Below are 21,995 nucleotides of genomic sequence, written 5' to 3'. Positions count from 1 at the left end.
TTTACAACATCCCTCTTCATCTATGATAGAAGTCTGTAGTATTCCTGATGCTTTTCTCTTCCCCCTGTAGCCATTCTCTGTTCAATAGGTGTTCTTCTTATGAATATGAGACACTTACTGTACACACTTCAGTTGTCTTGTGTTCCCTATCAAGTCCTCATGTGTGAGGCTACTTAAGAGGAAAAGTGTGTGCAAGTACACACACTCTCACACAAACACATCTGAGGATATTTCATTAAATCCTGTGTATGACAGCTTTGTCATGCCACCACGAGTGGCAAATTGGCTCCACCTTGTGGTTAAGTGTTACAGCACACGTTACAGCATACAACCTGGTCCCAAATGGTTCCCTTGATGTGGCTTTTGTTTGTGTATGTCCATAAGGTCCTGAGGATTTTAGGATGTCCCATTTATCATGATTTAGAAGGCCACTTATTGCTACAATGTTGCCAAAATGTAGAGCGCAAGGGCTGAGGGCAGCATTTAGGACAGGACCTTAGTGCTATTGACATGTTCAAACACTTATGGCAGTTCAATGAGGTAATAACGCTTACAAATTGATGAATAAGTGTATCAAAAGCTGTTGTCTTCATCTCGTAGAGTTCCAGGGGATATTGATGAGGTGAACGCTCTCAAGCTGCAGGTGGAGCAGTGGAGAATTCCTGAAAGCCTCTCTGATCCCAATGTCCCAGGTGAGAACATCAAACACGATATGAAACATTCACATGTATGTCGATAAATACATGTGACTCAGCATTTACATGGAGAAAGTGAGTGTCTGTCAGACCTTTATAATGACATATGAAATTAATTAACCACAATTCATTTTGTGATTCCAGTAGTTACTAGGTGGTTTTAGACACCTGTGTGTGTGTTGGTTTGGTTATTTTGGTTATTTTAGGTTTTCAGTTACTGTCAGACTGCTGTACCTGGGAAATTTAGTCTACAAAACACTTGGGTCTTTCCACAAATTGTTAGTGCACAAAACACTATTGGCTGTTTAGTCCTTGATCTACTGTAAATGCTAGTGTACTTCTAAAAGTTGTTAAAATAAATTACAGTTAGTAGACAGTATTATGCATTAAAAATGTTTAAAGTCCCCTTGTAGTCAATCGTTTTATCCCTTAAAACTCATCTTTGATCACCAAAATGACGTTTTTTTCCTGTGAAATGAAAAATAAAATAAAAATCGTCATGCCTTAAAATAGCTTGAATGTAACTCTACACCCTTGCCTCATTTCATATACACGGATCAATGAATACGCAAATTAGCCCCGCCTCCACTCGCTAACTCCAGCTCAGAGATCCACTCGGTCAGCTTACTGAGATAAACGCTGCACAATAGTATCGCTCTTTACAATAATGGTAATTAATATGATTAGCCTTGCTTTGCTTGCTGTGTTATCAAACAGCTAATAGTGTGTTGCTAATCTTACACAAACCATGTCTGCCCTCTAAACATCAGTATGGTAAAAGCCCACCGGCACGTTGCCGTGATTGGTTACAAGGTAGTTTGTGACGTCACAGACACCAGCGATTTCAAACAGTGGTTTTGAGACTATTTTTTTCACTGTAGTTTTAAAGAGAAAATACTCAGCAATGGTGCTGACTTATGAATTTGCACATGGATTGTCTTAAAGCATATTAAAAACACCACATAGACATATAAACAACATTAAAAACTTGATTTTCACCACAGGGGGACTTTAATTTTTTTGTCTGGAAAATAAACCAAAAATATTTGACAAATTTTTGTCCAATCAAACAAGTGTGATTATTTGCAGGTTGGAATAATGGGCATGACGAAAGGTCTTGGTTGTGAAAGCTGCCTATTAGGGTTTGGGGTCGGGTTAGGAGTTAGCTTCTGTTGCAGGGCTTGACATTCATTTCAGCAATGGCGTGTAACACAGTCACTCATTCTAGCCACTTTGGCGGGTGTATATATAATATACACATTTTTCAGTTGTAATCTTTTTAAAAGGCATCTGAAATAAAAAACTAAGTTCAATGTAGTGTTGTCAAAAATATCGATTTTTCGATAGATATCGATACTGAAATATCTGAAACACTTCCAATATTCATTTTTCTCAGAATAGACACACGATACCAGCTGCGCTATTCACTCTCTCATTTCTCCAAAAGTGAGTTAACACAAACCTGCCTCCCCTTACTCTGGGATTATGCATATTGTGCATAATTTAATCATTCCTGCAGATTTTATGCTTGCACCCAAAGTGTGCACACATAAAGCCGCCTCTCAGTACTAAATTGAGTTCTTTTTCGCTGGTTATTGCACTTAAACAGTCAAATACACACAAAATAATGTCAAAATGCCAGTCTTGGTGAGTAAACAGTTGAGAAAGAAAATGCATGTATAACAGCTCCATGTGTCACGCCTTAAAGTGACAGCAGCCTAATATACCTGCTGCAAAATTATGAGTTACTATTAAAAATATCTATATGGCATTTTTTCCCCATGGCATCGATGTCAAAATTGTGGCCAGTGAAAATGCTGAGTGGCTAGAAACCACTAGCCACTGTGGCTGATGAGCAAAAAAAGTTAAAGGTGCTCTAGAATCAAAAATTTAATTTATATTGGCATAGTTAAATAACAAGAGTTCAGTACATGGAAAAGACATACATTGAGTTTCAAACTCCATTGCTTCCTCCTTCTTATATAAATCTCATTTGTTTAAAAGACTTCCGGAAAACACGCGGATCTCAACATAACACCGACTGTTACATTACAGTCGGGATCATTAATATGTATGACCCCAATATTTGCATATACCAGCCCATGTTCAAGACATTACAGGGCAGGCAGGCAGTATTAACGTCTGGATCTGTGCACAGCTGAATCATCAGACTAGGTAAGCAAGCAAGAACAACAGTGAAAAATAGCAGATGGAGCAATAATAACTGACATGATTCATGATTACATGATATTTTTAGTGATATTTGTAAATTGTCTTTCTAAATGTTTTGTTAGCATGTTGCTAATGTACTGTTAAATGTGGTTAAAGTTACCATCGTTTCTTACTGTATTCACGGAGATGAGAGCCGTCGCTATTTTCATTTTTAAACACTTGCAGTCTGTATAATTCATAAACACAACTTCATTCTTTATAAATCTCTCCAACAGTGTAGCATTAGCAGTTAGCCACAGAGCATAGCCTCAAACTCACACAGAATCAAACGTAAACATCAAAATAAATACTTTACTCACATAATTCGAAGCATGCATACAGCATGCATGACGAACATCTTGTAAAGATCCATTTGTGGGTTATATTAGCTGTGTAAACTTTGTAAATGCACTGTATTATAGTTGAGAGCTCGTGTGGCAGGGAGCACGCCATTTAAAGGGGCGGCGCTGCCAAAATTAGTGTATAGTTAATGATGCCCCAAAATAGGCAGTTTAAAAAATTAATTAAAAACAATCTATGGGGTGTTTTGAGCTGAAACTTCACAGACACATTCAGGAGACTCCTTAGACTTATATTACATCTTGTGAAAAAGCATTCTTGGGCACCTTTAACATCAAGCCCTATGTTGTAGCATTTCAGCTTTCAATGCTTATTTTAACGCTGCCTCTAATCAATGCTCTCTAGAATGAAAAAAGTCCCTCACACTAATACCACCTGTCATTAATTACAAATGGCAAGTTGCAAATTGTTTCTGTAATAGTTATGAAATAAAATTGTCCGTCAAACCATTTCATTGGGTTTTACAACATAGAGTCCAATAACCTTTTCATTTGCATCCAAAGACATATTCTGTTTATTGGATGGTCTATACACTAGAAGATGCATATCTTTGTGTGAGTATGGCTGAATGGCAATGAAAGATGATCATGCAGCACATCGATGTAACCTCTGTCTCTTCCTCTTGTCAGCGTCTCTGTTGAAGTTGTGGTACAGGGAGCTGGAGGAGCCGGTGATTCCTCAGAGCTTCTATAAGCAGTGCATCAGTCACTATGAAGATCCTGATGCAGCCATCAGTGTGGTTCAGTCCCTCCCAGAGCTCAACAGACTCGTGCTCTGCTACTTCATCAACTTCTTACAGGTAACGCCCCGCAACATCAACACAACCCTGCAGTGTCATACAACAAATATTTCAACACCCTGTCTTTCTCTCATCCCAGGTCTTTGCTCAGCCGGTGAACGTGAGTAGGACTAAGATGGATGTGAATAATTTGGCGATGGTCATGGCTCCAAACTGCCTGCGCTGTCAGTCCGACGATCCTCGAATCATCTTTGAAAACACGCGGAAAGAGATGTCCTTCCTCCGAATACTCATCGTCCATTTGGACACCAGCTTCATCAAAGGCTTAATCTGACAGTCACGTTTTACTCATTATTTTGTGGCATAGCTCAGAATTGAGTCATTTGAGTGAATCAACTTGGGAGATGATTGATAACAGGACATTCTTCTGCTCAGAGATCTTCAAACAATCACAATATTATTTCAGACAATGCCTAAATTCCAGCTTTGGCTCAATGTGAATCATCCTGAACTTATGACACTTCTGGAAGCCGGACTCTATTTGAACTGAATCAGTTGACTGAATTTGATTCCACGTCACAAAGATCACACATTGAAACAAAACCAATGCATGACCTGTGTCTTCTCTTGGTCTTTTATATTGATTAGCAGGGAAATGCATCCTTTGGACAATCTTAATCGTAATAACACACATGCAATATGATCTGCAGTGTATTTTCTTAATTTAATATGGTATGAGTGTTCTGATTATTTAATATCAAAGGTTTGTAAGCTCAAGTAAGAGTGCAGGGAGAATTACAGGCTTCAGCAAGAAGAGGTGAATTAATAATCGCAGAGCTGTGGATAAGGACGGCTCTGAAATTCTTTGCAAAGCTTGAGGTCTGGTGCCTTAAATGGAGAGTGTATAAGATGCATAAGTGCCCATGTACATAAACACATTCTCCATGCTTCTGAATTGTCAGAGGCTTCAAATGAATGGGTAACTCGAGCAATTTTCAATCTGTCCCTCAGTAGTTTTCCCAGGTGTCCCATACGGAAATAGAAAAATTATTTCCAGATGTGTTTTTTTTTTACATCAGTGATGATTAACAAAATCATCATTAATCACAACGAAACAGTAGCAAACTGAACCAGATCGGAAGACTCTTGCAAAAATAGCTGCTGCTCATTGGCCCGCTGAAAGTTGACTAGGTTTCAGTTGATCCAGCAGCTCCAAACAACAACAGATGGACAAGAATTTTGTGTTCAGATTTGCCCAGGTTGAATAAATGGTTTTAGAAGAAACATACTCTACGCAAGCATCGCCAACATATGTGAAGGTGCTTCGTTCGTGCAGTATACTTAAAACCCAAGTGCAATTTCTGTGCCACTAACATCACCAAATGCAATTACAAATATACTAATGACTGTTTTTATCAGTTACTTTTTCCCTAAACACTTCTCCTGTCTGCCATTGGTCAAACAAACAGATAGCCCTGCCAATAACTCACGCCATTGGTTGAGCTGTTGCAAAGTCCCTTTAAGACAAGTCATTTCACTCGGTGGCCATCTTTGAAACGCCTCTCGGGCATCCTGGGCATCAAATTCTCCAAAACTGTTCGCCAAATTTCATATTTGAAATCAACAAAGAAATCAAACAACAACCGGCTCATAGATCTAGTTTCTAAACGCTCGAATCATGACAAAAAAACTGCATTTTTCAGGCTGGATCAAGCTAATGCGCATGCGCAGACCTAAATGCGCGTCTCTTTGGAGGTGCGCGTCTGAGGGGCCGTTCACACCGAACGCGTCTATGCGTCTAAAAACGCGAGACGCAGCGCTCAGGAGTGGTTTTAAAAAAAGCGCAGCGTAGAACGCGAGGGTCTCGAGACGCGCTTTTGAGACGTGAGGCAATAACGACAATAACGGAAATAAAAGAAATAGGCAAACAGCAGAATTGACAGATACAAGTTTTGACATGGAAAAAAAGAAAATAAGATAATAATGAGCGCCCCCCCTCCGCCATGTTGCAGTCATATAAAACAGTTGTCATGCCAACTTGCTACTGTAAACAGAAGCTCGCAACGCTTGCCCCGCCTCCGAGTTCTTCTGACTGGTCCACTGTTCTGGAACTGACATTGATGAGCGGCGCTGCGTGTAGAAGTTGAAATTCTTTTAGCGTCTTGAAAACGCGGCGCTCATGTGAGAGGCGCTGCAAAAGATGCGAGACGCGAGCGTAACGGTCATGCACGTCCGTCAAGCACGTGTTTACATAGAAAAACAAAAACGCGTTCTGTGTGAACAGCCCCTGACTGTTTCTATAGAAACCGGTGATTCTAACGGCCGCTGAAGTGACGCGAAGACTTTACCAGTCGGCGATTGGCTCTTATTTAGAAGGCGGGACTTATTCCGCCATATTGCGCGTTACCATAGACTGTAAAAAAAGATGGACGACGCGACGTCGCTTCCTTCCATTGTAATGAACTGAAGCCAAAATGGCCGACCGAATGGGCGCTGACATGTTACGCAATACGTCAAAAAAAAAAAGTTTGGAGCCTGGGCATGCGCAGAAGGAACCGTCAGTGGAGCCGGAGGCGGAGTCGCGATATCAAACTTCCGCCCAGACGACTGCATCATCATTCATGTATTTTAAATAGACTATAAAAATTATATACAATTTAAAATTCTACCTATAAAATAATAGGCTATTCTATTTCTAGAGCAATAATACTTTTAAAACAGCAAATTCAGTAGATAAAATCAATATAATATGCCTCTAGAAACAACTCTAAATCGTCAGAAACGGTCCTGCCATTTTAAATCAAGTTCAACTAACGTTACAGGAGATCGATTGCTGTAATTAGAGTAAGCTATCATTAGTTTTGTCCTGCTAATTATTATTTTATACCCATAAAAATAATAAGTAACTGCCAGATAACGATCACCTGCTTTTTCCCGACATTGTTAACATTAGGTGTGTTATCTTAACTAATAACATTTATTAATTAGCTTATAACACCCATATTTAATGTTACAGAAAAAGGTTCAGTGATCCGTCAGATCCTGTAGGTCGGTTAGTACAGTTTACTGCTGAACAACTCATTTTGTTGGTGTTAAATAACAAAGAAATCGAAAATTAACAGTTAGTTAATACATCTTCAATCTCCCCTCGAAGCTCCGACAGTCCTCAGACAACCTGAGCTGTCAATCAAGTTCGAATCATGACGACACGCCCCGTTTTTATAGCATCAAATTGCTAGCTAAAATCTAAATCACCACAAAAACGAACAATTGAATATATATCTGTGTGATAACAACTACTTTAAATGACCAAAACCATCTTTCAGAAAGTTTTATTTGAAGCAGAATTTATTTTTAAGTTTTCACTGAAGTCTCATTCGACTGCATTGAGAGGGCGGGGTTTATGACCTGTACTGCATCCAGCCTCCAGGGGGCGATCAAAGAGCCCGTGGCTTCACTTTTCAGAACGTATGAGACACACCCGCGCGTTACACTTTCTCCCATTCAAAACAATACGAGTGACGCGTCTTGTGTTATTCTATAGTCTTTGACTGTTGCCATGTCAGGCTAGTAGTCTAAACACCCAAACAAAATATTTACTTTTCAGGGGAATCAGTCTACAGAAGGTTTACTTATAGTTGTCACTGAATTGAGTTGGGACCATAGCCATATGGCGCTGGCATCTTGAGTCTCGAGTCTGCGCATAGTGAACTTGGAGCTCAAGTCTGTGCAGTAGTGAGTGCGAAGTGGAGCCGCGATAACAAGGTCCCGCCCATACTCCCGCAGAATCGGTTAATACTGCAGAACTGTGAAATAAACAGTTAATGTAGAAATTAAAGTCCAATCTGCTCTTGAAGATCATGACGTCAAAACCTGCATTTTTATAGCATCAAATATCTAAAAACAAACTTATTTAAAGAACGAACACTAACTAACATCAGTGTGATAAAAACTGCCTAAAATGACAGAAACCATCTTTGGGAAAAAAAATATATATATATTGTGACATGTAATTTGACTGTTGAGTCTGTCTCACGTCCCATTACATTACATCGTGAGGGCGGGGTTTATGACCTATACTGCATCCAGCCACCTGGGGGCGATCGAGTTGCTTGCCTCAAAAGCGCGATTGAGGCCAATTCCGAAATCACCTACTTTAGACCTCAGACAGGGCAATGCTATATAAAAATTTTTGACAGGAATGAAAAAGAAAAAAAAACGATTGTGAGGGATAGAAGTATGGTGTGTTCAGTGGATAAACTTTCAGTAGACAAAAACTCAGTTGTGAGTTTTACATGATATAGTATCTTTATACAGTACGCACCATTGTAAAGACTGTACGTCTATCTCTCACAGCATCATTTTCATCCGTGTAAAATTCAATGTCTGCTCTAGTGTCGGCTTCAAACGCCATGGACCGTTGGCTGAACATCTAATGTGTGTGGCACACTTAACTGGAAACTCTTCAGAGTCATCTATTTGGTTGAATTCTACAGGATGTCCGGGAGACGTGTGTTGTGTTCGTAACGGTCCACATGGAAACAAAGATGCCATGATGCCAAACCCCTTTATGGAAGAAGAACACCGTTGTGTTTACAACTATGACAATGAGCGCTTATCAGGATCAACTAAACGCCGGATTTCAAAAGTATGTAACATTTGCGGCATAGACTCTTTAAAATACGTCCAAGAGTTTTACACACCAGTCTGGTATTGTAGAGACATCGACATTACATTTTCACGCCCCTACATATGATGCGAAACAAAACTAACTGTGATTGGTTGCTTTGCATGTCAGTCAGACGGCCTCTGGGCGGTCCTTGGCCATTGAAAGCTGTTATGGAGTCCAGACCTTATGCCGTCAGTATGGAGGTCTGGCTATGCAAAACTACATCTGCCCTCACTAAGGTCTTTACTCTCATTCACTATTCCTTACATTAGTCCAATAATATAGTTCACTTGGAGGAGTGAATGAAAAAAAAATGAAATGACGCAACACTCATGTCTATAGTTTTGGACATCACTACAAATGGCTGTCCCCTCAAATAGTGCAATGTGTAAGGATAAAGGAGGGCGATTTCAGACACAGCCGGATGTTCATATCTGTGCCATTAAACTACTCAGAATCTCTTCAAACTTGCTGCCATGACAGTTGTTTACCTAACAGAGAATGCTGAACATAGAGCTTATGCACATTTTGGCTATAGTGCCCCTTGTGGCAAAGCTGAGAATGAAACGAGTATTTGCGTGAAATATGAATCGAGCTTGCTTAACTTTAGAAGGGTATGTTTCAGGCCTTGGCGTCATCACTTCTAACATCTGAACACGTGGAAATTGAAGTCCGTACTTAATTACTTACTATAAATGGAACCTCCATCATCTGACTCTGATATACACAAAAACAATCACTTTTGTTATTGATACAATGTGCTCTGCCTGTGCTTTTGTATATAAGAGCCCTCATCTGATGAATAGTTTTCTAAAGCTGAAGAGTGAAAGTAAGTGAGCCCCGGCTCTGTTGCACTTCCCCCTCAGTTCATTTCCTCCACCTGTGCGTCTGTGAGATCACTGATACTCATCCTGCACTCTACTTCTCCATAAGGATTTTTTGTTTTATTTTGTTCTATCTGTGTGAGAATGTGTGTAGGAGACAGCAGTGAATTATGACATGGATGATGTGTGTTTAAATTTGCATAGTTTCATAAAGAACTCGGAAATAAAAATTTGTAAATTTGTATAATTGTACAAAAATGGTTCTCTGAGTTTCACTTCCTTGATTTGTCTCTGCCTTTCCACACACAAAATGCACAGTTTTTGAGGTATAATACAAATGGAGCGATATGCACTAATTTTATAACCTACACTGCCACTTTATTACAAAAAAAAAAGAATGAGTCTAGACTGGATGAATAATACACTAAACCTCTCAAACAAAGGTACAGAAAAGGCTCTTCTGAGCTCTCATGACCTCTTGTGGTGAAGTCCGGAGTCTCCTCCAGTACTGTTACTCTATTTTAGTGTACATATACAAATATATGTGCATAGACACACCTAAAACACCGGACAGTACAGAAACAAAATCAGGTACAGCCACAAAACCAGGGTAACAGATAAACCTAAAAAAAGGGGAAGGACAAGAGAAAAAGGGGAAGTTGAATATACGGTTTAGTTACACTAACTGAACTGAAGAAATGCAAATTTCTGTCATAATCTGAAAAAAAAAAAAAAGAATTGAAAAAATAAACTCTGAAATCTGCACATTTGTACACTCTAAAAAATGCTGGGTTAAAAACAACCCAAGTTGGGTTGAAAATGGACAAACCCAGCGGTTGGGTTAAATGTTTGCCCAACCTGCTGGGTAGTTTTATTTAAACCAACTATTATTTAAAAATTGCTATATGGCTAGCTTAAAATGAACCCAAAATAGTTGGGAAATTAAAAACCAGATGAAATTAGAGACAACAATAATAGACAAAAGGTGAATGTTTATTAATAAGCTTTAATATTTTATTAATATAAATTGAATAGTTTATTAATATAAACGTATTAATAAGCAATTTAATAAATGTTTATTGTTTAATAATTATTCATTGAACATTAATAAATGTTCATTTCCAACATACTTTGGGTTAATTTTAATTAAGCAATACAGTCATTTTTAAACAATAGTTGGGTTAAATAAAACTACCCAGCAGGTTGGGCAAACATTTAACCCTACTGCTGGGTTAAAACAACCCAATCGCTGGGTTTGTCCATTTTCAACCCAACTTGGGTTCTTTTTAACCCAGCATTTTTTAGAGTGTACTCCTTTTCTATACAGTTTGCTCAAAATCAGCCAAATTAAAGCTGTTGTCCGTAACTTTTTTGTGTTCAAAATGTACAAAACATTATATAATGAGAATGTACAACATGAATCCATTTTCCAAACAGTGTTTTTGTCTTACCCTGAATCATTATGGTACACTTATAATAAGTGTTTATATTCTGACTGGTCTGGTAGGACCCGCTGTGGAGTATCACAGTAACTGTGACTCGCCAGACATAAATAGAGTAGTCGCTCCGACTACAATGTTCTTCTGCAAGACGCGTGCAGTTCTGTTTATTAACCGCTAGAGCGCCAAAAGTTACGGACAGCAGCTTTAAATGGAGAGCATTATGCAAACAACATAGTACGTTATATTTGCAGTAAACTATGCTGTCGTTTTTCTGCACCATATATAATACTTTTCTTTCAGGCCAAAGAACTTTGGCAATCTTATAAGAGCTCAATTTTTACGACATGGTATTTCACTACGTTGTGTCTTTGTCAGCTCTATTGTTCTTTTTGTTTTTGCTCAGTTAGGGTAGTCATCTAATCATGTGTCATGGATTTTCCATGCTGCGTCAATGTCAGTTTTGATTGAACAGAGGAATATAGTCAATGATGCTCATTTTGTGTCCAGATCTAAAGAAACATGAAAAAGAGGGTACAAATTATTAATTATTGCACAAATATGTAAAATCATGTAATTATCAAAATAAAACACTAAAAAGATTTAATAAATGTATTTGCAGATCTTTAACTGACATCATGTACGTCTATCTCTCACAGCATCGTTTTCATCCGTGTAAAATTCAATGTCTGCTCTAGTGTCGGCCTCAAACGCCATGGACCGTTGGCTGAACATCTAATGTGTGTGGCACACTTAACTGGAAACTCAATGTGTTGCAAATGTGTTGTTAAACTATTGAAATAAGTGTGATATGACTGGAGTAAAATATATATATATTTTTTTAAATAATTGAAATATTTTCACATGAAGCTAGTTGTTACAAGGATCTGAGTAACTTTAATTCATTGTTTTTAAAGACCTAGTTCAAAACTTTAAGTAAAATAATTATTTATAAATTCTGAAATCTGTCCCCTGCATCATATTTTACTAAAAAAAAAACACTGTGTGTCAACTTACCCCACTTATATAGTGACAAAAAGGTTTTTCAAATACATGAAACTAAATAAATACAAAAATTGTTTGTTGCAATTCACCTATATACAGTGACCAAGATAACATCTAATTTGAGATGTTAATACAGAGGGGTTAAATAAATACACACACACACACACACACACAGAGCTGGGTAGATTACTTATGAATTGTAATCATTTACTGATTACAAATTACATGACAAAATTTGTAATCAATAATATAATCTCTTAGATTACACATTTTTGGTAACCTAAAATGACTACTTTTGGATTACATTTAGATTACGTTTGTGCTAACCCTTATTTGATGTCACATATATTGTAGGATAATCTTGTACTATTTTGACAGATACAAAGAAAAAATATATTCCAAAAAGTATATTCTATTCACCAACAAGATTATCCACAGATTGTTTTTAAAGTGCAATGTATGGACAGTTAATGCTTCAGAATACTAACACTAATGTACCTGTTTGTGTTTGCTGATAGTAACACTGAATAAAACAATCACAACTTATGATTTTAAAACATATTTACTTAAAATTAAATATATTTAGAAAACAGCAACATTACAAAAACAAATACTGAAAAACATGAAATTCACAGCAATATAACTGCTACATCAAATATTTCATATATTATTATAATTTCATATATAATCCCAAGTCTGCCAAAACTAAAAATAAATAAATATACAAAGAAATGTACAAAAGCAAAAATAAATAATAAATATATAAATAAATATACAAAGAAAAGCAAAATAATAATAATAATAATAATAATAATAATTTATAAATTTAGTTCCGTATTTATACAATTATTTCCTTATTTATACATTTATTTCCATAAATTATTTTCTTTTTATTTTATTTATTTATACATTTATTAATTTAGTTTTTTTTTTTATTTCCACATTTATTTATTTATTTACATATTTATTCATTTCTACATTTCTTTATTTTTACATGTATGTATTTTTACATTTCTTTATCCGTAGGGTAATGAGGAGGGCGTGGTTTACCTCAGACATGGCAATCGAGCTCAGAGTAGGCGAGAGCGAAGCGTTAAGGCCACAGTGATTTTGAAATGGAAGCACTTGTTATTTCCCATTATTAATCATTTGAATGAATAGGCTTGTGTTTGACTGAGATTCGGACACCGGTCAGGACACAGAAAGGAACCAGCACACATACAGAGCTTATTTACCAGAGAAACAAGTGTGCCGCCATCTTTATAAAATTGTCTTTGAACTTCCGTTTTGCGGTAGCTCTGTACATTTCTATGGCATTGCTGTCAAAGAATAATTAGTTGGTTAAGTGTATTTACTTGTTTAGAGTTAATGAAAGTTATCATGAGCATTGTTATGTTTAAAGCAGATGTCTTAACAAATGTCAGTAGGTCGGGAAGATTTTAAAACGAGCAGTTCATTCATAAATGTAATATCGCTGTGGAAATACAAAAGACAACGACGCAACGCTAGAGGCCTATTCAAAACAAAGGCGTAGTTTGATGACGCCAAGTTTGAGAGTGGAATCTCGAGACGTGATCTTCACATCACAGCCGGTGCAAAATAATCGGGATAGGACTCAGGAAGAAATCATGGATGTGATTATTAACGTTACTGTAGTATGAAGCAGAGCAGGAGCGAGTGTTGTGGAGCTGAACGAGGAGCTGGAGCGATTGATCAACACACGCCTCACGAGCAGCGGGACTTTTATTATGACACAGTCGCCGGCGCCGCTTCCTCTTTTCCGGTCATGAGTATGAGGTAACGCAGCTCTGTTTATCATATTAGATACATTTGAGAGTGTTGAAAATGATGTTATAACGTTACTCTGTGCGTTCACTCGGCGGCTGCTGTGAGACACTGTTACACACTGCAGTAAGATAGATCCATTTTACAATATCAGATTAAATGCTGGATGATTGTGTTGATAAATGACATGCAGTTAATTTTAAAACGTATTGTATGATGGAGAAAATGCTGTATTACTGTTACTAAAAATAAAGCTGCATCTGATTATGCTATGTTAGCTACTTCACAAAATAGTGTTTTTCTCTGAGGCATGGTAAAGCATGGTACTTGCAAAAAATCAAGAACATTAGATTTAAACATTAAGACTAAAGATGTTGAGCTATATAACAACAATTAGTTTTCTGTCTTTAAATATATCAGAACAGTTGTTCCCTTGCCTATTAAAACATGTAAATATATTAAAGCGTCTTTGGTGTTTCCATGGTTTCTACAAAATAAACCCGGAAATCGAGGGTAACGCGGGTATGACGCCATTGAGAGGCGACTCCTCACACGTCCCAGAGCCTTGGATAAAATGAGGATTTTCTCACGATTTACAAATAGTTGGAAACATTGGGATATTGTAAGTGATCAAGTGAACAAAATATATAACACTGGCCCAGTGGTTTTACTGCAAAAATCTTACATATTGCACCTTTAACATGGCACAGTGATATTAACAGACCAAACTCACTAGACATCATAATAATAAAGTATACTATTTACAAAAAATCAGATGAGCCCTGAATATGATCTCAACATTTTTGTAAAATCACTGTCTTAGTGCATTAAGCTAAAAATAAATAATGAATAAATGTATAAATAAATAAAAGAAAAATAAATAAATATGTACATAAATAAGGAAATAAATGTATAAATAATTATTTATTTTTGTTTTTTGGCTTTTCTATGTATATTTATTTATATATTTATTTATTTATTTGTGTTTTTTTACATTTCTTTACCTATTTCTTTATGTATTTATTTATTTTTTTAATTTTGGCAGACTTGGGATTACATACTGTACCACAGGCATAAACTATCCCGTCGTTTTTAGATGGGAAGCGTGAGAAACGACATGAACACGCATAAAAATGAGGAAACTGGGACAGCAGGAAAAATTCCCTTCGCGCATGCGCAGACGGGCTCCACCTCGCGGACACCGGCCTTGCTGCTCGCGCCGGAGAAAACAAACTGCGTGGATGCGCTCGCGCTCAAAGCATGCGACTTAAAGCACTCTCCATGCGTTTGGACTTGCTTTCTCTGGTGTCGGAGTTCATTTATCAGCAATAAAGGTAAACGGCGCTGTGATTATATAGTGCAAAACATTGAGCAGCTGTCTTGGTCGTTTATTTTATGTAATTGTACATTTTATAATGTTTATGTGGTGGTGATGATGATGATGCTGTTGTGTTAAAACGAAACTTGCCTCCATGCATGTGTTCCCCTGTTTGATGCTAAAGGGACCCGTGAAATTGATTTTGTCAAATGGTGCATTAATGAAATTGGTCGGCAGTTATAGTCATAGTCATTAAGTAGATTTGAGTAAATTCGCATTCGGGGCTTCTTAAATAGCTGGAAGACTTTGTTCGACTCGTACTTACGGCAGTCCCATGCAGAAAGGAGTAGGCCGAGCGGAGGCCGCTGAGCGTCAGGGCTTGATTGACAGATGCGCGGTCCAATCAGAACGCTGGAGGCCGCGTCAGTCAGCGCTCTGAACCAATCAAATGGGTTGCTGTTGTTGCGCATCATTCTCGGCAATTGAACAATGTAATATCAAAATAGCCGTTTAAAATGCCATGGTAATGACTTAACTTTATTTTGAGGGCTTTTTGTGATTTTCAGATCATAGCGCAGAGCATTTTCTGTTTGTCTGCGATCTTAAAGCTGTGAGCGTCAAGTTTGCAACGTTGCACCCACGTTTTCCTCGCATGAGAAGTAGAGGAAGAGTCAAATGCATGAATTCTCTGATATTTACGTTTATATTTACCTCTTCCTGCCATAAAAACGTTTATCTCCAGTCTCTGTCGGTTGGTGTACTGATTGTGACTTGTTATGACAGGCTTGTAAAGATGAGCCGCTTGCCTGACAATGTAAACAACGAAGAGGAAACGTTTAGCGCGCCATATGCGTCACGCCGCGCTCCAGCGCATGTCGATATGACCGTTAAGTGGGAGAGCTGAGGCGTTTGTGAAAGCTTTGATTTAACATAATGTGCCGGTTTCCCGCGATTATGACGTATTGAAAATGTATGCACCCTGTAGGAACGTGTCTGTCCACGAGGACGGACACGAGCTCGGCGGTTGCGCGCGCAGCACTGGCGGGTTGGATAAGCACGCGAGTCAGTTATGAAACTTATCCGACGCCTTTGATGACGCGCTTTCATGTGATGATGATGATGAAGACCTTTTTTTGATAAACAACGGTGGGTTTCAGTGTCAATGATGTCAGTCTTTCCTATTTGATTTAAGGGTAATAATGCATTAGGGTCTATGGTGCTCCAAGTTTCCTTTCATTTTTCCACTCTTCATACTGGCAAAATTATATCGTTTAGATTGTAATGTTTTCCCTACTCTAACGTTACCAGCCTTGGGAAAGTGCTTAAAGGGACACCCAAATATAAGAATTATGTCATAATTTAGTAAATTTACCCTCGTGTCGTTCCATAATGCATTTTAAATATTCCAAAATACACTATTAAAGGGTTAGTACACCCAAAAATGAAATTTCTCTCATTAATTGCTCACCCTAATGTCGTTCCACACCTGTAAGACCTTCGTTCATCTCTTCAGAACACAAATTAAGATATTTTTGATGAAATCCGATGGCTCGATGAGGCCTGCATTGACTGCAATAACACTCCCTTTTTCAATGCCTAGAAAGCTACTAAAAACATATTAATGTGAAAACAGTTCATGTGACTACACTGGTTCAACCTTATTATTATAAAGTAATGAGATTACTTTTTGTGTGCCAAAATAACAAAATAACCAATTTCTGGTATGTATTTCTGGCCAATATCTAGTGATGGGCGATTTCAAAACACTGCTTCATGACGCTTTGAAACTTTACGAATCTTTTGTTTCGATTCAGTGGTTCGGAGCGTTAATCTAACTGCCAAAGTCACGTGAAATATTGAAGTTTCAAAGCCTCGTTTACTGAAATCACATGATTTTGGTGCTCTGAACCACTGATTCGAAACAAAAGATTCGTAAAGCTTCGAAGCTTCATGAAGCAGTGTTTTGAAACATCACTAGATATTGTGGAATAAAGTCGCTATTTTGTTATTTTTGGCACATAAAAAGTATTCTTGTCACTTTATAATCTTAAGGTTGAACCACTGTAGTCACATGAACTGTTTTAAATATGTTTTTAGTAGAGGTAGACCGATATGGGGTTTTCTCTGGCCGATGCTGATGCCGATATTTTAGAAATCAAGACGGCCGATATATGCTGATTTTTGTTTTTTTTTAAAAATCAGTTCTTTTAACTCTAAAATCTAATAGTTAATAAGAAGTAATACAGAAAATTGCTTAAATTAAACATTTATTGAACAACACAAGCCTCTCCAATCAGTGCACTAAAAATAATGTATGTGTTAAATATTATATAAACAAAACAGGTAATCAAAAATATAGACTGTCAAATAAACTTAGTAGTAGCATAATTCTTATAATAATATATGGCTCAACTTTTTAAGCACCTTCTCAAAAATATTCTGAAGCATCCTTTTTGTTTGTTTGTTGACAGACACTTATATACTGTAAGTCAAATGGCCATAATCTAAGTGATAACAAAAATAAAAGATGTTCACTCATATTATGCAGCCTGCTGCTAGAGTGCACTGGCCTCGAGCGATGACGTCATGAGGAAAGTTAACGTCCATGTTTTAGCCAGAAGTTTCGTTTGAATTGCATGTGTTTCTACTTTCACATGCAAATGTTGCACTTATGATAAGCATGGCCGGCATCAATTCTAGTAGGCTACAGCGTAATTACACTTTTTTTAAAAACGCTCTGTTTTCCCGTGCCATCGTTAACTGAAGCTGTGTGTGTGAACGAGGAATGACTGCACTGTTGCTCTTTCACACACAGCCCTCAGAGGGAAAGAAATTGCAGAAAAAAATCAGCCTAATATATCAGCCGGCCGATCAATCGGTCTACCTCTAGTTTTTAGTAGCTTTCTGGGCATTGAAAAAGGGAGTGTTATTGCTGGGGATGCAGGCCTCACTTTTTATCAAGAATATCTTTATTTGTGTTCTGAAGATGAACGAAGGTCTTATGGGTGTGGAACGACATGAGAGTGAGTCATTAATGACTGAATTTTCATTTTTGGGTGAACTAACCCTTTAACAACTTCAGTGCTAAGATTGAGAAACAAGGTTTCATTTTAAAAAATGTTCATTGCTGTAAATTAAATGATTTTTTGTTTGTTTGTTTGTTTGTTTTCCCCCTGTAGTAGGAACTACAGTGCTCAGCGTAAATAAGTACACCCCCTTTGAAAAGTAACATTTTAACAATATCTCAATGAACACAAAAACAATTTCCATAATGTTGACAATACTAAGTTTAATATAACATCTGTTTAACTTATAACATGAAAGTAAGGTTAATAATATAACTTAGATTTTCAGTTTTCAGTTTTACTCAAATTAGGGTGATGCAAAAAATAGTACATCCCACTGAAAGTTTCTGGAGCAAAGCTAAATTTTAGACTACAAACGTCTAATTTAACAAGAATTCAACCACAGGTGAGTCTAATTTTTCATTACACAGGTGTCCAGCAGACAGCTGACTATAAAAAGATGTTAAAACCCCTTCCCATTTCATGCTGTCAGCAATGGCACCACATGGAAGAGAAATGTCACAAGAGCTGAGAAAAAAAATAATTTCTTTACACCAGAAAGGTGAAGATCAGCAAAGCTTTACTTATCAGTCAGAATATTGTAGCAAAAGTGGTACATAAATTTTAATAAGAATGAACTGCAACCATCTCACAGAGACGTCCAGGTCGTCCACGGAAGTTAACACCTCGACATGAGCGTCTTCTGATGAGAAGGGTTGAAAAAAATCAGCATGCAAGTTCACAGCAGTTATCTAAAGAAGTAGAAAGCCAAACTGGGGTGATTATTTCCTGTGACACAATATGGTGTACACTGCAGAGGAATGGCATGCATGGGAGCCGTCCACGAAAGAAGCCTCTCCTAAAGCCCAGGCACAAAAAAGCCCGAATAGAGTTTGCCAGGGCCCATGCTGACAAAGATGAAGACTACTGGGACTCTATACTCTGGAGTGATGAGACCAAGATTAATGTTTTTGGAACTGATGGCAAATGTGAGGAATACAAATAAAACCGCATGGTGCCTACAGTGAAGCATGGTGGTGTCAGCGTCCTTATGTGGGGCTGCATGAGTGCTGCTGGTGTCTGGAGCTGCATTTCATTGATGGCATCATGAATTCACAGATGTACTGCTCTATACTGAAAGAGAAGATGCTACCATCACTCCGTGCCCTGGGTCGTTGTGCACTTTTCCAACATGACAATGATCCTAAACACACATCTAAGGCCACTGTTGGATTTCTGAAGAAGAACAATGTGAAAGTGATTCAGTGGCTCCTGATCTGAACCCAACCGAACACCTATGCGGAATTCTGTTGAGCATCACTCTCCATCCAGCATCCAGTCTCTAAAAGAGGTCATTCTTGAAGAATGGAAAAAGATAGATTGAAGATAGAAATTGTTTTTTGAGGTACTTTAAAATGTTACTTTTCAAAGAGGGTGTATTCATTTACGATGAGCTCTGTATAATAATTAATGTCCAGTATACTGCACATCTGATTTGGTATTATTCTTACATGTAGAGATGCACAGATATATCGGCCAATAATTGGTATCGGCTGATAAAAGCAAATTTTCACACTATCTGCTATTGGCCAGTAGTTAAAAAAAAAAAAGTTTTTATTTGCATTTCTTTCAAAATATAATAATTAAAAAATAGAATGATTAATTATCAATTACAATGAAATTATCATTAATTTAAAAGAAGGTATAAAAGGCAGAACCCACAAACTATCGATATCGGCAGATATCACTCTGAATAATCAACCATCGTTATCAATGGATAAATTTAGTATCGGTGCATCTCTACTTGCATGTCCTACTGGGTTATCAGACATATATGAATAAAATAATCAATATGCAGGTACATTTATAGTGTCTTCGAAAAGTAATGTTGTTGAACAACAATTATGTGATTGCTTTCTTGAGCTGCTAATACATGATTCTTTTTTCAGTCTAATTGCAGGGGTTAGGCAATGAAACTGAAACATCTGGTTTTAGACCACAATAATTTGTTAGTATGGTGCAGGGCCTCCTTTTCAACCAATACAGCATCAATTCCTCTTGAGAATGACAGATGCAAGTCCTTCACAGTGGCCAGAGGGATTTTAAGCCATTTTTCTTCCAGAACAGTGGCCAAACCTGATGCTGGTGGATGAAAATGTTTTCCGACTTGCTCCTCCAAAATACCCCAAAGTATTATTTAAATCTGGTGACTGTACAGGCCATGGGAGATGTTCAACTACATTTTCATGTTCATCAAACCATTCTGTCTCAAGTCTTGCTGTGTGTATTGGTGGATTGTCATGTTGGCACCTCCTTTAGGGTACAATGTTTGAACCATTAGGTGCACAATGGTCCTCCAGAATGGTTCGGTAGTTCTTGGCAGTGACTGGTCCATCAAGCACAGTGGGGAATGCAATGATGTTGCAGCTCAAACTATTACTGATCCACCCCCGTGCTTCGCTCTGGGCAGCAACAGTCCGGGTGTTAAGCCTCTTTAAGGCTTCTCCCCACCGTAACTCTGTGAAGGTGGATTCATCAGAGAGCAATACATGTTTCACATTGTCCACAGTCCAAGATTTGCACTTTTCGACAGTACTTCTGTTGGTCCTATTTGGTGATAAGCCAACTTTACCCTGGAAACTATGGCACTCGATAATACACCATAAAGACTTGATGTTCTGGTCACAGATGAACCAGCGAGACACGCACCAATAATTTGTCCTCTTTTTAACTTTGATATGTCTCCCATTATGTTGTGTGGATTGCAATGAATATTTAATGTACAGCTGTGCTGTTGCACGGCTAATTCAACCTTCACACTCGGCTCTTACTGACAGAATGTGAAATCAGTGAATATTGGCCAAGAGGCCACGCATATATAGGAATGAAACCTCCAACAGTTTCATTGCCCATCCCCTGTATGTCAACATTCAATATGACTAATATTGGCCCTTTAGTATTAAAGGGTTAGTTCACCCAAAAATTAAAATTCTGTCATGTATTACTCGTCCTCATGGCCTTCGCTCATCTGAGGACACAAAATAAAGTATTTTTGATGAAAATATCACCAAGAAGATCTTAAATGTCTAGTATACTTCTGGTTTGAATGAGGCAGTGAAGTATCTTCTTTAATTCCTCTCTGTTTATTTCTACATGATCTATTTCTGCTCTTCTGTGGTCAGTTGTCTGTGTTCTGGTTTGTTTGACATATTATGTAGTCTCTCTGTGATGTAATGAGCTCTTCGATGGACAGTCAGTAATCGGTTAGACCCATTATTAGAGTTCTGTGCATAATGACTGTTTACGATTCTGCTGTTTATTATGTGGTGTGAGGTTAAAAATGAATAAAATTGACAATTAGAAAGCTGACACTTTTTCATATCAAAAATAATCTGCTCTGTCTCGTCTGTCGGCTCGTTGTCATTGTCCTCTTTGCAGCGTCGATGTCCTCCATTGCAGGGTTTTTCCTGCACAGAGAATTACGAGGCGGCCGCATCCGTCAAATTTCGTCTCCGGTTGTCAACAAAACTCAGACATGCAGTCACATGCTCAGATATCCACTGACACGGTTCTGTTGCGGGTTTCCGGTCTGTGTCCATTCTTGAACCATTCGTGGGCCAAGTAATTAAAAAATAGCATTCCAATTAATTGCGGGTGGATGAGAGATAAATCATTAATGTGTTGATTTTAATGAAAACACGGAACTCTAATTTCACAGTAAGACAGTAAAACATTTCTGCCCACTTTGTGCAGCAGTCCAATATTCCTGCTGCTGTCTGTCAAGAGCAGAAGACAAAGAAAATCACTTTCTGGTCTTGCCTGAATACGTTTTATAACTTTAAAGGGTTAGTTCACCCAAAAATGAAAATAATGTCATTTATTACT

At 37.7% G+C, this 21,995-nt stretch overlaps 2 protein-coding genes across 7 annotated transcripts in view; both read left to right on the top strand.

Annotated features, from left to right (window-relative positions):
* arhgap46b (Rho GTPase activating protein 46b) overlaps positions 1–9,716 on the top strand; it is a 103,180-nt gene extending 93,464 nt beyond the window's left edge. For all 4 annotated transcript variants that reach the window (XM_067371768.1, XM_067371769.1, XM_067371771.1 and 1 more), the window contains 3 exons: positions 601–692; positions 3,896–4,065; positions 4,145–9,716. In XM_067371768.1, the coding sequence (XP_067227869.1) occupies positions 601–692; positions 3,896–4,065; positions 4,145–4,339 (457 nt within the window). In that variant the 3' untranslated portion in view covers positions 4,340–9,716. The remainder of the gene's footprint in view (positions 1–600; positions 693–3,895; positions 4,066–4,144) is intronic.
* Positions 9,717–14,903: 5,187 nt separating this feature from the next.
* The window catches only part of phf20b (PHD finger protein 20, b), a 28,812-nt gene continuing 21,720 nt past the window's right edge, over positions 14,904–21,995 (top strand). Inside the window, exon 1 of one of the 3 annotated variants that reach the window (XM_067371182.1) lies at positions 14,904–15,061. The gene's annotated coding sequence lies outside the window, so the exon portion shown is untranslated. The remainder of the gene's footprint in view (positions 15,062–21,995) is intronic. The other 2 variants (XM_067371184.1, XM_067371183.1) reach the window with 2 other exon arrangements.

The sequence above is a fragment of the Chanodichthys erythropterus genome, chromosome 20 (genome assembly GCF_024489055.1).
Source record: "Chanodichthys erythropterus isolate Z2021 chromosome 20, ASM2448905v1, whole genome shotgun sequence".
Classification (NCBI taxonomy): Eukaryota; Metazoa; Chordata; class Actinopteri; order Cypriniformes; family Xenocyprididae; genus Chanodichthys; species Chanodichthys erythropterus.
This window is presented reverse-complemented; position numbering and strand designations above follow the sequence as displayed.